Raw genomic sequence first — 19244 nt, forward strand, 5'->3', positions numbered from 1 at the left:
TGGAAGCTCACACGGGCGCGGGAAGGACCAGGCTAATGGTAGAGAAATCTGCGGAGGGCTGTTAAATGCCTGAACACCTCTGCCTCAGGAGGTCCCTTTGCATTGGCCAAGGTTTGGAAAGGAGTGAGGGAAAGTATCTCAGCTTTGCTTCTTTTATACTTTTCCCTAAGCATTAGCTGTTGTTTACATTTGTCTTAATTCTTAGACCCAGACATTTTTACTGTATTTACCAGCATGGGAAGCACTGTGTATGTATCATCCCCGGATACATCCCATCTTGCCCATGCAGACACTGCTTCCAAAACGAGGGGTCTGTTCACGTTTGGCATCAGGCTGTCCCCCTCTTGCCAGGCATCCTACCTCCTATTCTTCCACTGAAGACTGTGAAGTCTCCAAAAACCTGAAAACAAGGATTTAGTGTGTCGTGGCACGCTTTGCAGCAGTGCAGCTGCTGGGCAGGGTGTGTGGATGGGAGTAGATGGCAGTACCTTGTGTGGGTGGGAATGGATGGCAGTACCTTCTGTTTCTCCATTTCTTTTTGGTGCATCCTGGGGCCTGAGGGCAGCTGACAAAAGGACCTCAGGAAATGCAAAATCCAGCCTATCCTTCTCTCCCACTCCCCTGTTGGGAATACCAACCTTACTGCACACTGAACTCGATGTCGCGGTGCTGTCCAGTGACGTGTGTTGGGATGAGATCATACTGCTGGGGCTGGGGCTGATTTCAGGGCCATTTGGATCTAAAACTTTGGTCCAGGCTCCTAAACAGGAGACATCAGTCCCTCAGGACATTGCTGTTCTGCTTCGTGAGGCAGGTTTTTCTATTATTTATCAGTAAATATTATATTAAGTTAATATCATTTTAGATCAGATTTGGTAAGCTGTCAAGCTGGCTCCAGCCATAGGGAGCTGGAATGAAATTAGTATTTGTTTTGCCTCACTGTGGTTGCATTTTTAAAAATTATTTATATAATGAAAGACACATTGCACTTACCTGTTGCTGTTTGCTAATGGCGTACTTTGTGTGTCGATGTAGTTGAGCTAAAAGCAATCCTTGGAAAAGTCAGTTTAGTACAACAGGGGACAGTAGCTTGGCAGAAATTATTGAAGACCCTATGAAGCTTTGCAAGAACGGGGAGAAAAAAAGGAAAAACAAAAACCTTTCTATTTAGTCCTGTCTGATTTGATTCTGTCTCAACTGTGGTACCAAAGGGCAAGAGGCAGTAGCACCACCAACAAAGCTTCTTTTACAGCATGTTTTGGCATCTGTTACGGAAGGATTCAGATGTCTGACCTTTCAGCAGTAGGTAAAAGGAGAATAAAACACACACTATTCCTGGCAGTCTCTGGAAGCACTTGGTCTCCCTAATTTGCCTTTGCAGTGACTGTGCAGTGCTCTGGATATGCTGGTAATGCTAAGGCAGAGGACCTTGCTTATTGGCTTTGACTGCTCCTTGCTGGCATTAAGTTGAGACTGTTCAATTTAGGGAATGCTCTGAACATGGCAAAGTCCCCTTTGCCATGGGGGTCTGTCTGTGCACAAACCACTCTAGGTCTTGTTAAGGTCACCAAGAAGCTGAATTTTCACATTTCAGCATGTCCACTGTGCAGACTGTGGAGGCTACACATGAATTCTTGCTTTTTTCAGTGTTACAGCCGTGCTTAATAATTAGTGTATTTCAGAAAGTAAAATCATTGCAATGATACCAACACTTGCTATTTTATATTACCTTGCATATTTCTTTATGTCTACAATATTGATGCTCTTTATGCTGCTGACCAGTTTGCAGAAAGATCAAGGGTGGAATACTCATTTACATTTATTCTGTACCTCACTGTAGCATTTACTATATCAAATATGATTATGCCGCTCTTCCATGTTTCTCTTCTTTCTGTTGCTGGGAAGGCACATTTGCAAGGCAGTGCTTGCAGTGCTCGTGGCGCCCGCGCCTCGCTAAGGACCGGGCCACAGCACTGCCTTTAACATTTGAGAGGGAGGTGCGAAGGCTGGCAGAAAAGTGAGACTGAAACCTTAAAAAGACCCTGCAACATTTGGAAGATCAATCAGGAGGGAGAAGGGCCTCAGTTTTAACAGTGCACATGCTGAATCACAAGGACTTTCTTTTCAGAGAGTAATTGCCAGGTGATTTTCCAAAAATTACACTTTTAAAAAGTCCTTGAAGGGACCACTAAAATTAGGTACCCAAAATTGCTGTCTGCCAGCAGGGTTAAGGTGGAGAACTGTGCTTGTTGGCATTGGTGGTGGCTTATTGAATAAGTTGAAAGCAAAATCCATTTTATGTACACATATATAACAACTATATAGAGTTGATTCTGTTCTCAACTGTATGAAACTATGCATGTTTTCAGTAAAATTCAAGCTGCATGTATTTGGGAAGTAGGAAATTAAACTGCAACATACTAACCAGACTATTCATGTAAATTAGCTTATTAGAAGCTAGTTAGAAACTTAAAATTTCTTATTGTCTTTATGCTATATTATATTTTGCTTTTTATTTTGAAGTATAAAATTCCTTGCTTAGCAGTGAATGCTAACAACAAAAGCTAGGTCTTGGTATGGCTGTGGACTATATTAATTATGCTGACATGCTTTTATCCCTGCAGTGAAGACGTCTGTAAACGAGGATTCACTGTTATTATCGATATGCGAGGATCCAAATGGGATTTGATCAAACCTCTTCTAAAGACCCTTCAAGAAGCCTTTCCTGCCGAGATTCACGTTGCCCTGATAATAAAGCCCGATAATTTCTGGCAGAAGCAGAAAACAAACTTCGGCAGTTCCAAGTTCATCTTTGAGGTGAGATGTTTGGTAATGTAGTAGCCCTGCTAAGAAATTTTCTTCAGGAAAAAAAATGTCTAGGCCCTGTACTGGCAGAAAAAGGCATTTGAGCACTGTTTCCCAGCACAAGCTGGTGCCAGGGCATCAGATGCCTTCTGAGCAAACTTGTAGAATGCGATGCACGTTTCATCCTAGAGGTTCATATCCTTGGTTCACTCGGGGGTTTTGTGTATCTTTTCTCTCTCCCTTTTTTTTTTTTTTGGTATCGCATTCAGTCTTTCTTCTCTTTCTTTTAGGAAGAAAAATAACCACTAAATCAGTCAAAATACTAAAGATAAAGTGCTCTAGATACTAACACATTATCTTTTCTCCAGGTTCACCTAATGGCTCTTTTTAATAAGAGGCATTTAGATTAAATTTATCTACATATTGTCAGTACTTTTAATTGAAATTTAATATTCAAAGTTAACAATAACAATTCACATTAACAATACAGTGCCTTGGGCAATTCACGGAATGGTAACCAATATGCAACACAGCATAATTAAAAGAAATTTTACTAACTTTTGTCATTAATGAAGATAAACCAGCTATGTTCTTTTATTGCTTCTTAGCTTCTGGGAATTTCAGCTTCTCACTCAAACAGAAGCAAAGCTCAGGTGCATGACGTGCTCATATCAATGAGTATGTGCTCAGTCATGAGTTAGACCTGATTTTTTTCCTTGTTCTTTACTGGGATACTGTTTTGTACTTACTTTACTTAACAGTCCATTCATTTTAGAGACATCTCTGAATTTGCACCTTTGTAAATCAGAGTAGAATTTGCTACAGTTCTTAGTGGTGACTGAAATGGATGAGCATATTTAAGTATGTATTTCAGATCTATTGAAATTAGTGTGGTATAAATATGTCTTTATTTTCAACCTCCTTCCTACCTTCCATGGCTACTGCTGTGTCCTATGAGCCTTTGGGAGCAAGGCTGTCCTCAGGTGCCACCTCCACAGATCCCTGGCAGAGGGGGCCTGGCTGCCACTCCAGTGCAATAAGATTGGCATCTCTGTGTATGGGGACAGAGGGGGATCAGGGCAGTAGAAAAGAGCGAAAAAGAAAAACATGGAGCAGGAGGGAGCCTGTGCAGGGACTAGTGGCATCATAGCTCGTGGCCTGTGTGAAAACCTCTCTTTTACCTCATATAGAGACACTAAGGAGCCCAAGGGAGCTCATCTATCTTCATCCAGGCCTGAGTTTCAATCCTCCAGTGGTATAATAAACAAAATCAATGTCTCCCAAAAGCTTCAAAACCTAGAAGCAAAGTATCAGTCCTCATATAGTTTCTTTTTTAGAACATTTGCTTTAAAATGCATTAGTACTCTGGAGGCTTGTCTTATAATTGTGAGAAGCTGGTGTGATGATAGGGAAGAATAAACTGTGGTTAAGCTGTTCTTCAGAGTTAGAGCTCTGAGGCTGTATTGTGCTAAAAACTCTTGGCTCATTCCAGCACACGCAGCCTCACATTAGGGGTAGCTCATTCTGTATGTGGGCCTTCGAGCCCTGCTCGCTCTGCCCGGCTGCCTGCAATGGTTCACAAATAGCTGAGAGGAGCCATGTCAGCCCTCCTGCTCTCTCTTGGACCACCTACAGCACACAGAACTGATGAGTCCTCCAATTTTAGGGTTTTTAAAAGGTTCTCATAGACCCCCTGCAAAGTCAGGCCACAATCCAGGAATCTCTGTTTTAAAGGATTCTTGTGGTTACTGCTGCTTATTGGTAACCTCAGACATTAGCATCAGTCGAGCTGTCTGATCAGAACTGTGAATATCAGATAGTCATCCCAGATCTATTAAACTCCTTGCATTTTTTGATTTATGGGGACAGGACATATGCATCGTCTCTGCATTGAACCATCATAGGGACCTCCCACAGCTGTGATTAAACACAAGATGCTCATAGGAGTGTAGATGTTGCAGTGGAAGGCAGTGGAAATCCATATTGATTTAACCCATCTACAAATGTAATAGTTACCAGTGTCTGTAGGTAATTGACAGAGCAGAGGCCAGTGGTCGTTAAGGTTGGAAGGGACCTCTAGAGATCATCTAGTCCAACCCCCCTGCACACGCAGGGTCACCTAGAGCACGTGGCACAGGACTGTGTCCATAATGCAGACTCCCCGGCTTCCTGCCACTTTGAGGGACAGACTGGGAAGATTTGCAAGCATTAATTCAGAGATGCCTTCAAAATTATTTTCTTTCTCCTGCCAAAAGGGTTTAAATAGTGAGCTGTGCTTTCTAGAGTGATTTAAAAGAAAAAAAAAAGGAAAAAAAAAAAACAGCGTGAAAGAATGATGCCTGGGAACCAATTACCCAGTCTTACTACATACCTGCCCAAGTAAGGTTGTTTTCATATTAGTCTTGCAGCTGGATCATCATGTCAAATCCTGAATGAAAGAGCAGTGCTTGCAGTAGCTTGACATGCTGCAGGGTGAGTGCCCAGGTATTAGCAATAAGAAGTCTTTTCTTGACAGGCAGTTAAATCCAAAATGGAATTATCTTATTAAATACCTTGAAGGGGTCAGTGTCCAGGCCAGGAGGTTTAGAAATCTAAAATCCTGCTTTGAAGCTACACACTTACCTTCCTGTTGTTTGTTGGCTCTTCCCCCTGACCTCCCCCTATTCGGTGAAGCACTGCAAAAGAACTTTAAAAAATCTTTCTGCTGAGCATATGCTCAATAGAATTCCATTTTAATACACTGCAGAATGCCTGATATTTTTAGATGGATAAAAAAAAAAAGTTGGAAGAAAAACCTATTATTAACTTTAAACCAGTGGGCAGCCTCTTTTTGGACATAGTTCATGATAATGGATGAAACTTGAGGTATTTTTCTTTACAGATGACTTTTTCAAGATTGCTGTGATTATGAGGGCCTCTGTTTTAGAGGAGCACGAACTCTGACATTCTTTAGAGACTGGATTTTTAGGGGATACTTGTGCAGCACTTTCTGAACATCACAAGTCTTTAAAGGCTGCCAACCTGGGAATTAACATGACCACTGAAAATCTCTAGTAATATTTGGAAGCCTGTGCTCATATTTCCATAAAAATTATTTGTCTAAAATGAATGGGAATAGCCTTCAGTTGTTGAGTCCTTCAGCTTTAAGGTGCTTACCAGGCACTCAGGGCATTTTTGTATCAATGATTACTTTTTCTTTAGCAAAATCTGAGTGAATTAAAACCATCTTTAATTCATGAACGGTTCTTTCTGTTAGCAATAAACTCCAATTGTTAATACTCCTGTGACATTTAATTTTTACATTGATTTTGGCTTAATCACATTAGAAAATGCTAATATGAGAGAGCCCTGCCTGTGGCAAAAGAAAACTGAATTAATCTGAAGGAAAAATACGACACATTGTATACTTTGGCAGGTTAGAATACCTGCTTCCTTTGCTTAAAACTTTTTGCTGATGTACAGCCACAAGTCTGAATGTAGTGCGAGAAATCGAATCCCTGTAATACCATATGCCATTTAGTGAATAATCATGTCCACACCATCAGCAGCCTCTGTAAGAGGCTTCTGTGTTCAGCTGGTTAAAGTAATCATAGAATCCACAGCAGAAGCCTTCTCTTGGTGTGTTTTTAATTGACTGGCCTAAAAAAATAGGCATCATTCCAGTAACTATCATGCCTTAAAATAAATGAAATCAGTGTCATTAACAGATTATTTTCAATATGATTAATTTATCAAACTTAAATACAGTTCTCAGCATCTTTTACAATATTCCTTCAATTATGTATTGATGAGGAAAGTAATCCCTTCGTGCCGTTTATGGATTGCACTGTTATTTCTGGTTACGCAGTCACTGATGAAACGCTCTCGCTTTCCCTTCCCTAGACAAGTATGGTCTCTGTTGAAGGCCTGGCAAAACTCGTGGATCCTTCTCAACTGACGGATGAGTTTGAAGGATCTTTGGATTACAACCATGATGAATGGATAGAGTTGCGCGTCTCCTTGGAAGAGTTTTTCAACAGTGCTGTTCATTTATTATCAAGGCTGGAGGATCTCCAGGAAATGTTGGCTAGGAAGGAATTTCCAGTTGATGTTGAGGGCTCAAGAAGGCTAATCGATGAGCACACGCAGCTTAAGAAAAAAGTGATTAAAGCTCCTGTGGAAGAACTGGATCGTGAGGGTCAGAGGTTGTTACAATGCATAAGATGCAGTGATGGCTTTTCTGGTAGGAACTGCATTCCTGGAAGTGCAGATTTTCAAAGTCTTGTGCCAAAGATCACCAGCCTTTTAGACAAGCTGCATTCCACCCGGCAACACTTGCATCAGATGTGGCACGTCCGCAAGTTGAAATTGGACCAGTGCTTTCAACTCCGACTTTTTGAACAAGATGCTGAGAAGGTAGGGAATAATCTACTCCTTTTATACTTTTACCAAGACATTATTACAAGGGCACTTAGGACACTTTTTCTTTCTATAATTAGCAGCAGGAGGTATTAATTGCAGGTATAAATCTCATGGTGCCAGCAGATGTACTTTATGTGACTCATAAGTCAAATTCTCTGAACTAATTGTTGGATGCAGCAGCCATAATGATATCCAGAATAACCTACTTGTGTCATTTTTGGTGAAACTTCATCTGCTTTTTCATGTCACAGTGGGTAAATATTATCATGAGAATCAACTTTTATTCATGTTTCTTCTACTAAATGTGAATATATTTTTTTGAATGTCATAGGAGCTAAAGAAGAATAGTTTTAGTGTTTGGTATACTATGATTAATGTCTGCACTTTTTGTGAATCTATGGGAACTCTGTAGTTAAATTCCTCCTGATTGTTATCCCAATCCATATGTTCAGTTTACCTTTTGTAGGAAATCACAGCTGCATCTGCAACAGGTAAAATCTTTGGTCACGGAACTGACTACCAAGGACATGATCACTTAGTTCCAACAGCCCGAGAGCTGAGAGTGCATTTAGGTTCAAGCTTAAACAAACACATAAGAGAAAGTATTCCCAAATGATGGCAGGATGCAAAACTCACTGGGGCTGGTTTGCATTAAACCGCACATAAAGATGGCATTTGACCTCATACCTGACACTGAATCAGTGGCCAAGATTCCTATTCACCAACATAAGATCAGATTTGAGAAATATTTAACATTAAATTATTCCATAGAGAGATTGCATTGCAACTTCCTATTTCTTAGACATTTGTAATGTAGCGTGTCGGCCTGAAAAACACATAGTATGTCTTAAAATGAACTGCAGTATACAAAAGAATGTAGGGCAACAGAAACATTGGTAAGTAATATGGTTTTATGAAGCTGTAGTTCCAGACTGTAACAAGAAGTGTGTGATATAGCTGCAGTTATATCCTTAATCCTACCCTCTTCAGAAGATGCTCACTTGGAAACCTGTGGTAGATAGGGAAGTCTCCTGAAAGTGAAGCAGCTTGTCATGCTAGTTGAAAACGCTGGCTAAAACCAGCAGTGTCCCCTACCAAGGCTTCATACCCAAGAATGGCTGCACATGTCAGTAGTACATAATAAATTAGGCTTCCTATGCTATTCTGCTGCTGTCTGCCTCTGGAAGCATTGGCAGGTATGGATTTTAGTGATTTTATGTCAGGAAACTCTACTGAGACTTGGCAGTCATCCTCTTTATGCAGAAGTGCTTAGAGTCTGATAAGAGTTTTGTGAGAAGTCCTCACTGCACAATTAAATTGCAGGCCACAGAAGTGGGGTATTCTCAGAGGAAGGTACCAAGCTCTCAGGCTCGTGCTTACCTGGTCTGTGTATATCCATCAAAAGCCTCAATGTACAACACAGTTGTTTTACTAATGTGTTTGCATGGACTCAGGAGAGACAAGAAATGCAGAACTCATCCGAAGAGGGAACCTGTTGAAAGTGATATGTTTATCAGGTGCAGATTAATATTTTTTTTTAAATGTCAAGGGAACATACATTGCAGAAACAAATACAATCTTCTGTAGTGTGAAACAACACATCGGTTTTCAGTGCATGTACTAACTCTAAGGAGGGCTGTGACTGACAGGGCTCCATCATTATGTAATCAATCCTTTTATTGGGAAAATGGTGAATTCACATGGATCTGTAAAATAAGAATAATTGCAGAGTCAGTCAAGAATATGGAATAGCACAGCTTTGTTCCAAATATGATTTCTGCTTCTCTTTCCTTTTCCTTCTCTGTGTCATAGTGTAAGCAGATCCTGTCCGCATTCCTGTCCTTCCCAGCATAGCTGCAATTCAGTCAGCATTTTGTGAATTTTTCATGAATTTGGATTATGAATTTCTTTGGAATTAGATGACAAGTGCTTGGTAGTGTAACTGTAATTTTATTTCGGATGATTATCTGCTAATATTAGTATCATGTTATCAGTTGGAAGACTCTCAGATCAAGCTGGCATTCCCTGACACCCATAGTAGTGCAGGAAGTCTTCAGGGTATTTCTCATTTCTATCTTTTGAACAAGCATAAAAGGTGTGATGCACCAAAGGAGTGTTGTAACAGCCACACTGATTGCATGTTTTACAAGGCTGGTAAGTGTAAATTCTGGACACGCAAAGCTTTTGAGATGGACGAAGAAGCAGTGAGATTTTTGACTTTTTAACACTGCTTGACTCCAGCAAATTTGATGGACAAAACAGGCATTCTGATATTCTAGATATCACTTACGCATCTACCCTTACCTCCTAACTAAACACCCAGTTTGCTCTGGCTTCCCAGGGTAGCAATCATTGTCCTTTCTTGGACTGTACTTCTACACTTTCCTAAAGAGTAGAAAATATTTTGTTGTTTTTACTCTCAAGCCAGTGTCTTTTAATCTTTTCAATGTGTGGCTCCCTAAATCTATTCCAGAGAAGTTTGCAGGCCCTTTTGCTTGATTTGTAGACTGATGCAAAATATAAATGTGCTTGTTTTTCTTAGCTGCCTTTTGCAGGTCTCTCTGAAATTGCCCAGCCATCTCATTCTGGAAAATACTTGTTTCATAATAAGCTCAGAGCTAAATCCAGTGAGTACTGTCTGTGCTGTATAAATACTCACCACAGTATGTCTGTGTATGGAATTTCAAAGTTTCCTGATACCTCTATTTGCTCAGTTGAACTCTACCTGCTACCATTAGGTGCAGTAGCAGAGACAGGATGGTCTTCATCTCCTGGGAGGATGAAGCTGGATATGTCATTTAGTGCTTATCAAATGACAGCTCTAATACCCTGCAAAAGGTCAAACACCAACATAAAATTTGAATATAAATAAGGTTTTAAGGCCTTTTAAAAATATTTCTGTATACTCATTGGGTGATATTTTAGGAAACTAATAATGAGAAAATGGACAAGGACTTGGCATTTTCCAGACACCTCTTATTTTAAAAATTTCAGGTGTCCTCATTGCCTGAAAGATTTTTAAAGGAGGAATAGAGAAAAAGGGGGCACGAGAAGGAAAAACATGCAGTATTTTGAACTCTTTGCTCTCATAATCCTTAGGTGTTCAAAGCAAAGCAGTTCACACTTTTTTCCCCCATGGATCCTCTCTATCCAAAAATTTGTAAGTGACAGTTGCTGGCCAGACGTTTAAATTACTCAAAATAAAAAGTATCTTGCTTCCCAGGGGACTCCATCCCAGAGCAGTGAAAGTCTCCTTTCAAACAAGCGAACCACAGCTTCTGGGCCGGGGTGCCAATCCTGCTGAGAGCAGGTCAGCCGGACCAAGCTCTTTTCCCTGTTTGGAAAATTGCACTGGCTACGGGTAAGAACTAGGGCCGCGGGCTCCTGTTCTCCCCCGACGCCTTGCGGCGCTGAGCGGCTCCGGGCTGGGAGCAGGCAGTCTGCAGAGCTGGCTGCGGAGCAACTCACACAGCTGGGCTGAGAAAAGGAGGGGTCGCCGGCCCACCCGGGGCTTCTCCCGCTGCAGCTGGCAGGACAGAGCACATCTGTCTGTAGAGAAACTCCACACCAGGCCTTTCGGGAATTTATTTTCCCATGCTGGCCCAGAGGGAGAACAAACGTGGGCTATTGCAGCAGGAAGGAGGGCTGGATCAGCGGGTGTAGAACCGGGCGCTCCGCGGAGCCGCAGGCAGCAGATGGATGCTCGGGCAGGTCGGCCAGGGGGAGCTGGGGCAGGGGGGTGTGAGGCAGTTCACACCCGTGCGGGGAGGTGGGGAGGACTGCCATGAACTGCTGATAAGTACCACACTTCACCCTCCAGTGCAGCCCGGCCCTCACTGCTCCGCGAGTTCATGCCTCACCAACTAATATACATTTTCATATATGCATATATATATGTGTGTGTGCGTGCATGACTCTGAAACCAGAACCGAGTTTTCTGTGTTTTTCCTGGGTAACAGAGAAAATATTTTTAGCCATCAGTAACATGAAGAATGTAGCTTGGTTTAAATTGAATATTGTTTAAACCAAAAACCCACAGTCAGCGTAGATCCAACTATTAGAACAATCTGAGCAATGTTAATTGGTTGGTTGAAATCTGGACAGGGATAAGAGTTCAGGAAAGAGTCTACATGCTTTGCACTTGAATAAATACCAAGAAAAGACAACAAATTAACCCAGCTCTGCACTTTCCAGCCTTCTGGAAATCATCTGTAATTGGCACCTACCTTGATTTCTGTAGGAATTTCCCCGTCATTCTGGGTTGATCCCGTATCAGTTTTATTCCCTCTGCATGTATCGGGATGAAAAACAGTTACCATGATGTAATCAGCATGGTCCATGTTAAATTCAAACAATGTAGTCTTCAGCCTGACTAAACCAAGGATCTCTGTTGCAAACTTGCAGCACCAGAGCAAAGAGCAGACTGCTAAAATATCAGTGGGTGCAGCCACTAACACGAGACAGAGACCTGTTTTCTCCCCATCTCCTCCTTCTACTTTCTACTTTTCCAAAGTCATATCGCAATCCAAAGCGAACTCCAAAAACAGCAACCATGGTTAGAAAATGCAGTGAGTGAATGTCACTTGAAGGTTGCAGTGGGAGGAACTTTTTGTTCACATTCAGCCAACGTTTTGGAAAGTCCAGTGGTGAGCCACAGGCCACAGTTAGCTTGCAGGGGACAGTGAAGTAGCCAGCTTGCAGCCAAAACTTTCTGCCTTTCAAAGCTCTCCCTTGGAAAACATACCTCTGCCTGGGGGTTTGCCCATGGAGCAGGATGGGGGAGGCTGTGCCAGATGCCAGGGGCTGCTGGATGGTCCCCAGGTCATACCCTGCGATGGCCGTTCCTCCTGGTTCCCAAACTGTGTGATCAGGATGGAGTACAGCAAGATCTTGATGAGCGCCTGAGTGATCTGAACGTAGGTACAATACTAAGTTTTTGTGGTAAAAGACAAATTTGACTAGGCAAGAAAAGGCTGATGGAGACCGGGTGGAATTCTGGCTGCATCGATCCTCCTGTGTCCCACCACTACACACATATGGGCACTCAGGCTATGGCTCTCCCTCCCCACACACAGCCCTGGTTTACAACTTTTCCTTAGTCTGGTCTCCTTAAATAAGGGAACTGGTGAGTGTTATTCTACTAGATAGACTGTATGACAGCCAGTGTCCATTTAGTCACATAAATAATGGAGCCTTTGGCCTCTGCAAGAGAAAACTCACAGATAAACCAGCTGTACTGGACTCCTGTCCAATGTCCTATTCCTCTTCCCAATGAAAGCTCTGGGAAGACTCCTGCTGATTTTTGGCAAGAGCACATTATGCCCATTTGCAGCTATTCTGAAGTGCCAGACGAAATTTAGGAGTTCCTGGCCTAAAATGCAGCTTGAATATATACACAGTCTGGAAAGATAACAGAGAACTTGATTACAGTCAAGTCAGTGGCAGAGGAAGTTATGCAGTATGTATGTAAACTGAGAATTTAAAGCATGCTTACCACAAACTTACTGAGGTATTACACCTGGCAAAGGTTTATGTTCCTCAGAAAGAAGGAATCATTTGCATCCTTTGGCTAAAAACATGCAGAATAGCTTTGATATAATAGCAGACAGCAAAGCATGGAAATTTGCCCTTTGCTTTAGGAACAAAAAAGAAAAGAAATGCAGAAAGAAACATTGGTGTTTTGCTGATTGAGAGAAAGGGGACTATCAGTGCATTTATGACCAAGATTATGATGCATATCCGCATCAACTGTTTCAGGCATTAGTTCCCTTTACACTGCACTTAAAAATTCTGATGCTGTATGTACTGTAATAAAATGCATTACAAATCTGATGATATGATCCTTCTTGCTAATAGGAGGCAGTTTATTTTATTACAGTCCATTAAGTAAAGCCATAGTAACTGTTCCTTTGGTCAAGTGATGCTGTGTGGGGAAACGTTTCCTAGAAATGAGTCTCAGCTGACTTTCCGGAATGGCAGGATAAGAAAGACTGAAAAGATCAGCAACATCTTCGCTTCCTTCTTACTTCCCTTCAGCTCTCCTTTTCCATATTGCAGCAGGGTCAAGAGACCCTGAAAGTGATACGTGAGTAGATGGCAGAGTCTTCCCGCTTACCTCTTGTCATATTAACCCTTAAGGATTTGTGTAATGCCAAAACGCATCTGGGAACTTCCTGCTACACTGAGCTGGCTGAACAGACTCCTCAGGCCAAGATAAAGTCTGCTCAGGACCAACCATTTCCCCACTTATTTCACTGCTGCTAGAAGTGATCCATTTCTTTGATCTGTTCTGTGTGCCATTTATGCATTTGCCCCGCAGATTTTGTGTGAAAATTTGACTCAGAAATTACTGGAAGGGGGATGTGTCTCAAGCGATGGGTCTGGGAAACTGAGAAGTGCTGAGGAGCTGGCGGGGAAAGTTGTCATTTGTGAAATGAATGCAAAAAGTGAGGGAGTTCTGAGGAGCGTCAGGTGGTTAATTAGAACTGGGGAGGAGGGAGGAAAGGAAAGAACCCGAACGTGGATAATAACGAGAGCATTTCCTTCGTGTCTTGCACCAAGGAGAAACATAAATGCCTCCTGTGCTGTCTCACTAGGGAAGGATTTGTTAATGAATTTCTGCATTAAACCGTTAACAGCAATAATCATAGCGGCATAATGAGCATGGATTAGAAGTGGATTTTTGTGTAGAACTTAGATTTTGCTGAAGTTACATGAATGCCACACTGGCACACGGAACTCAGCCTGCCCTGGATTTTCAGTCTAAGTACTTACACTGTGGATATCACAACAGCACAGCGAGAGTGCGTCACAGTAAGGAGCTTTCCCAAAGCTTTTAAACACAGGGGGTGTTGTTAGGCCTGAGGTAAGCTCCATAAGACATCCTCAATTAAAAAAAAGCCAATACGCTTAGTGTTTTCTGCAGAGATGTTGTCTGAGGGCCTCTGCAAGGCTCCTCTGAGTGTGTTACAGCCCAGCCCAAACACCTACGCTGCGAGGGGACAGTGGCAGTGCAGACCCTGGCTCCGGATCAGGAGAGGTACCCAGCTGGGGTCTGTGTTTGTGAGCACACACATGTTTGCACGGCGCTTTGTAAGACGAGTGAGGAAGATTTCACTGCTAAGCAAGACTGTGTTCCTCACCCTGCTGCTACAGAAAGCGTTCCTAGAGAGCACAAGATCATTGTCAGACCGTTGTTAGAGCCCGACATGCAGCGCCCACGTGTTCCTGAGGTCCCTGCGGGCTGTGTAGCCCCCAGGTGTAGCCCATGTTTGGCTCCAGCCTTGTGGGAGGAGGGGTTGGAGCTTTTGCCCCCCCGTTACAGAAATGGCATCTTTCTTACTTCCAGCTACCTCCTTTGGAGCCCTCCACAACACTCTGGTCATGTAAGCACACACTTAAAACATTACGGGCAGCCTGATTTGCCAGGGCTTGTAAGACTCCAAGGACATGAAAAAGAGGCTTTACAAATGTTCCTGGCACGATTGTTCTTTATTTTTAATCTATAGAAGAAATATAAAGATCTCCATATTCAAGGATATGAAAAGGAATAAACATAACTAAATGAATAGACACTGCTCAAGAACAACATTTAGTCAGAGTATTTTGAGTTCTTTTTGCTTCTTTTCCTCTGCCTTTTCTCATGCATATGGATCTCGCACAGAGTACATCTTCACTGCTGAAATCCTGTTTCCATATCTGGTTTCATCTCTCTCGTACTGGTAGGGACAAATTCTTTTTTTGCAGTCTGAAGTTTCCCATGGCATATGGTGCTTTCTTTTGGCATACAGGATCTCACCAGATGATTGTTTTTTACCCTTCATAGCGTCAGACTTGGGTTTCCAGCAGCAGGAAGGGAAGTCAGCAGTCAGTCTGAAGAAGCTGCTGTTTGATCATCGTTCCTAACCTCCACCCACAGTCATTCCTGTGCTATCCTTTGTACTTAAGCCCATTCCTGAAGTAAAAATAAAGCAGAGGACAAACCCTATATTCAAAATGAAGGTTTTGCTCTCAGAATTGCTAATAGCAGACAGAAGAAGAAAAGTGCATATAGGTTCCCCAAATTATTGTGTTACCAAACACCATCAGATCTTAAAATGTTGGTAGGATAATTTCCCGAGGGGTATGGAAAGGAGACTTCAGCTGGGAGCATGAGCAATGACTAACTGCAGTTCTCTATGGCACGTGGCACAGCGAGGTACTGAAATCTTTATTCTGCCTGAAGTTTTCTGAGAAAACCTTTGCAGCAGCATCAGTCAGTTTAGGACAAAGGACCAACAGAGGAAAATCCTATCAAAGAGATAAACTGTATATCCACTCCTAAAAAAATCTGTGTATTTCCCCAAATGCACCTGCATGCAAGCTCTAATTACTTTTATTTACTTCACACATCTTAGAATAAAGTAGACTCTAATAAGACAGGTGAGAATTGAAAACATGTAGCAATAACACTATTGTGACATCAACGTTTTTCATTAATTTTCAGTGTGTTTTTGTTCACATGTGCTATCTTTTTTCATTTAAAAATAATTGAATTCTTGCTGCTGAGTAGAGCTACTGCTTTCTCTTGGAGTGCATCAGTGCTCCTTCTCTTGGATATGCCCCTATTAGATGCTCTGATGCAGCTGAACAAACGTTATAATGTTCCAAATGCAACTTTTCTCATTCTTTTCTGAAGATCAGTGGCAGCAGAACAGAACTAAATGGTTACAGACTCCCCAAAACTACTGGGTTTACTTAGTCACATACTTCCTTTTTCAAAAAGAAATGTTTGCCTAGAAACAGAAAAAAAATCCTTATTACAAGGGGCAGGCACCAAAGACATTTCAGAGTGGGACCAGCACCTTCAGCTTTGGAAGACTCTGAGGGTGGCAGCTAAAATCTGCAGTCCCCTCCACCAGGTCATGGACAGGAAAAAAATACTGGGGAGGTATGGTGTAAATCTTCTTCTGGGTTACTTGCATCCTGAATAGGAAGATGAATCCTATGTAGTCTCTAGGCTTCAGTTCAGGAACCTGCATGCTGGGACTTCCAGTCTTGGAAGGCTGTGAGTGTGAATTAAAGATGCAGATCGCTGATATCAGCTCTGCTTGATATGAAGTAGGTGTCTGACGGGTTGCTAATGCCATCTTCAATTTGCTGCCCCCAATTGAAGGAGGAGAGTTGCCAGAGGGGGAAGTGATAGTGGGGGGCTCTGTGGGAACTGCTCATTACTTTGACCACTGCTGGTCACTCTTAATAAGATCCCGTTCCTAGTATCTGTAGGAAAGAAGAGATTTTGCAAGATCAGGAGATCATTATCAAAGTTTTTCACCTCTTTCAGAGCACAAACAGAGCTCATTTCTGCTAATTGGACTGTAAAATGAAAATGTCTTCTTTATTAGTAATGTTTTAGAAGAGCTTCCAGCTTTTTTACTGTGTGAACCTTGTATCCTGCTACTTTCTTATTAAGTCAAGGCCACAGGGGGTCTCTCCTATGTACCATTAGCATTCCAAACATTCGCTTTTCTGCCTTTCCATCCACCAGCAGAAAGTTTGGGAACAAACCTAGTAACTACAGGACGAATTCACAAGTACATGCCAACTGCTTTGTGCTGCTCCTCCAGCCGAAAGCAGCTCCAAACCCAGATTTGCCATCTGGTTAGAGGAAGTGTGGGATTGCCCTGCCTGCTGAGCAGAGCAGTAGAGGGAACTGGAGAAACACACATCAGAAATCATCCTCCTGGTGGATATTATTTGAGCAGTGAATGTACCCTAACCCTTGTTGCAACCATCATTTCCTTAGCCATGGAAGAGGACCATCAGGGCCTCTTTTGGAGCCTACTGCTGGCATTGCTGCTGCTGCAGAGTCTGCTGCTGGTTTGATGTCTCTGAGGGTGCAACCTTCCTTCCCTAACAGAGACCTGGGTTTAGACCAAGAATCTCCCTGATGGCATTTGTGGTGCTGATTTTTAAGATAAGGGCAACCATCCATCAGGAAGGGTAGTCATCTGCCAGAGACTGATTGCTTTTGAGCTGGATTGGCTTTGCAGCAGCAAAATGAAAGCACAAAGGATTCTAGGTTCAAAGTGAAAAAAGGGGAATTAAAAGCCACGGGGGTTAACTACCTTGCCTCCTGCCACACGGGAAGCCCATCCCAAAGCAGAAGTCCCGATCTGATATGTAAAATGGTGAGCTTTCCACTTTTCTTCATCCATCCATCCTGCTGCGTGCAGCCAAATCTGTTTTTTTTTTAAGGCAGCTAAGTATGCGGCATGCGCCGCGTGTGGAACGGAGCCTGATCCTTGTGATGGGAGCGCAAACACAATAACAAACCCTTGCTCCGCTGCTACAAGCAGGGACACGGAAGGCTTGCGCGCTTCCTTCACGCTCCTCATGCCCTGCAGCACAGTTGGGGCCGCCGGGGCTGCTTGCCATCGGATTTGCATCCATCACATTCCCGACCTTGCCGTGCCAGAGGGCAGCACATGAACCAGGGATGGCGCAGTTCCTGCCTGAGCTTTCCAAGCCTGCCCTCCCCGAGCCGCGAGGAAGCGGCCCCGGCGCGCTGCCGAAGCGGGAACGCCGTGTGCTGTACTATCCGCAGTTTCCTGCCGCCGCCATCGCAGGCGTAGTTTCCGCCTGCCTCCTCCTTGCACATTAGAATGGATCCAAAAATAATTGTCAGGCAGTATGTTCTGGTGGAATATTTTTGTATTTGCACAAATTTCCTCTCTGTTTTTGTCGCCAATTTTGATTGCGTCTCAAGGCTGTTTCAGCTTCTCCAACTTGGCATTTCTGTGAGGTACAGGAATGTTCTCCTAATCACTGTGGCAAAAGAAAGGGCTTTGGCATGGGAATACAGACTTAAAACTTATTTTTAAGGATAAATAAGGCTTTTTACAACCAAGAGGCTTGTTTTAGCTAATGAAGACAAGGAGGCCCAAATCCTCTACAGGACAAGCCCGTGCATACAGTAGAAGAGAGGAAAAAAAGTGGCTTTTGTATTTATTGCTTTGATCCTGGGGAAGGTTAGGTGATAAGAGCCTAGTTGTCAGGAAACCAGGCAATTAAACTGTGCACGCGGTTTAGATTTATTGCTCTGCATCTTTCAGATGTAACTATGTGATTATTGCCTCTAAATGAATATCTTCCTGGCTCGGATGAAATGCTTTAAATGACCCGCACTTGGCAGAACTCAGGGTCTTAAAAGTATATATTAAATGAGCCTTTATATCTGTTTATAGGGAGTGCGCCATGGTGGGTGTGTGGTCGAGCGGTTGTGTCCTCTGGAGTCTGCAATGGCTGAAAAGGGGAAACTGGGAGCACAGTCCCAGGATCACTCCGAGAGCCATTGATGTCATTTTTAAACGATCCAAAGCCATCTCGCTCTGCCTTTTCTTGTCGCACGTTATATGGAAACTACTATATATAGGAAAACTACTTCAGAAGTGTTTTCTCAAACCTTTGTGTATTGCAAGGGCTCCCCATGTTACTTGACACAGAACCCCAGGCGCCTTGCTCCTGAGGCAGCCATTGGAAAGGTGTCCCAGGCAAAACGGTCCTGGGTAGAGGAATTTGAATTAATTTGTCACCAGTTTGAACACAAACTTCCCACTGCTGATTTGGGCACTGAGGTAAATGAAAGCAAATGATCAAACAGTTATATAAGCACCTCCTCACAACCGCCCCACCGCCCAGTTCAGAACCAGCTGGTACCGGCTCAGGCCGCTCTGTGGCCACCACCTCTTGGACCCCACAAAGCCAAACATGGTCAGTGGTGCTGGACCCAGTGCTGCTCTTCGAAAACCTCACCCCCTGCCAAATGGGCTCTGCATTTCCTTCCACCCCGCACAGTCGCAATTTGCTGTGAAGGGGGAGCTGGATTTTATTTTACGGATTTTAATCTTTTTGTCAACCAAGCTGCTTACTGAGGTAGCCGCCAAGGCAGCCCCACGAGGATGGTGGGAGCCGCGTGGGTAGCGTTGAGCCCTGCTATGCCCCGCGGCGCCTCCATCCCACTAACCACACGTGGGGAGGAGAGAAGTGCTCAGGGAAAA

General features: G+C 43.1%; 1 protein-coding gene across 5 annotated transcripts in view; it reads left to right on the forward strand.

Moving 5' to 3' along the window:
- The window catches only part of KALRN (kalirin RhoGEF kinase), a 467999-nt gene that overhangs the window by 186475 nt on the left and 262280 nt on the right, over positions 1–19244 (forward strand). For all 5 annotated transcript variants that reach the window (XM_088519566.1, XM_088519562.1, XM_088519564.1 and 2 more), the window contains exons 4-5: positions 2625–2817; positions 6688–7200. In XM_088519566.1, the coding sequence (XP_088375692.1) occupies positions 2625–2817; positions 6688–7200 (706 nt within the window). The remainder of the gene's footprint in view (positions 1–2624; positions 2818–6687; positions 7201–19244) is intronic.

This window comes from Tinamus guttatus, unplaced genomic scaffold (assembly GCF_059628265.1).
Source record: "Tinamus guttatus ecotype Peru unplaced genomic scaffold, ASM5962826v1 Tinamus_guttatus_pri_ptg000060l, whole genome shotgun sequence".
NCBI classification, from domain to species: domain Eukaryota; kingdom Metazoa; phylum Chordata; class Aves; order Tinamiformes; family Tinamidae; genus Tinamus; species Tinamus guttatus.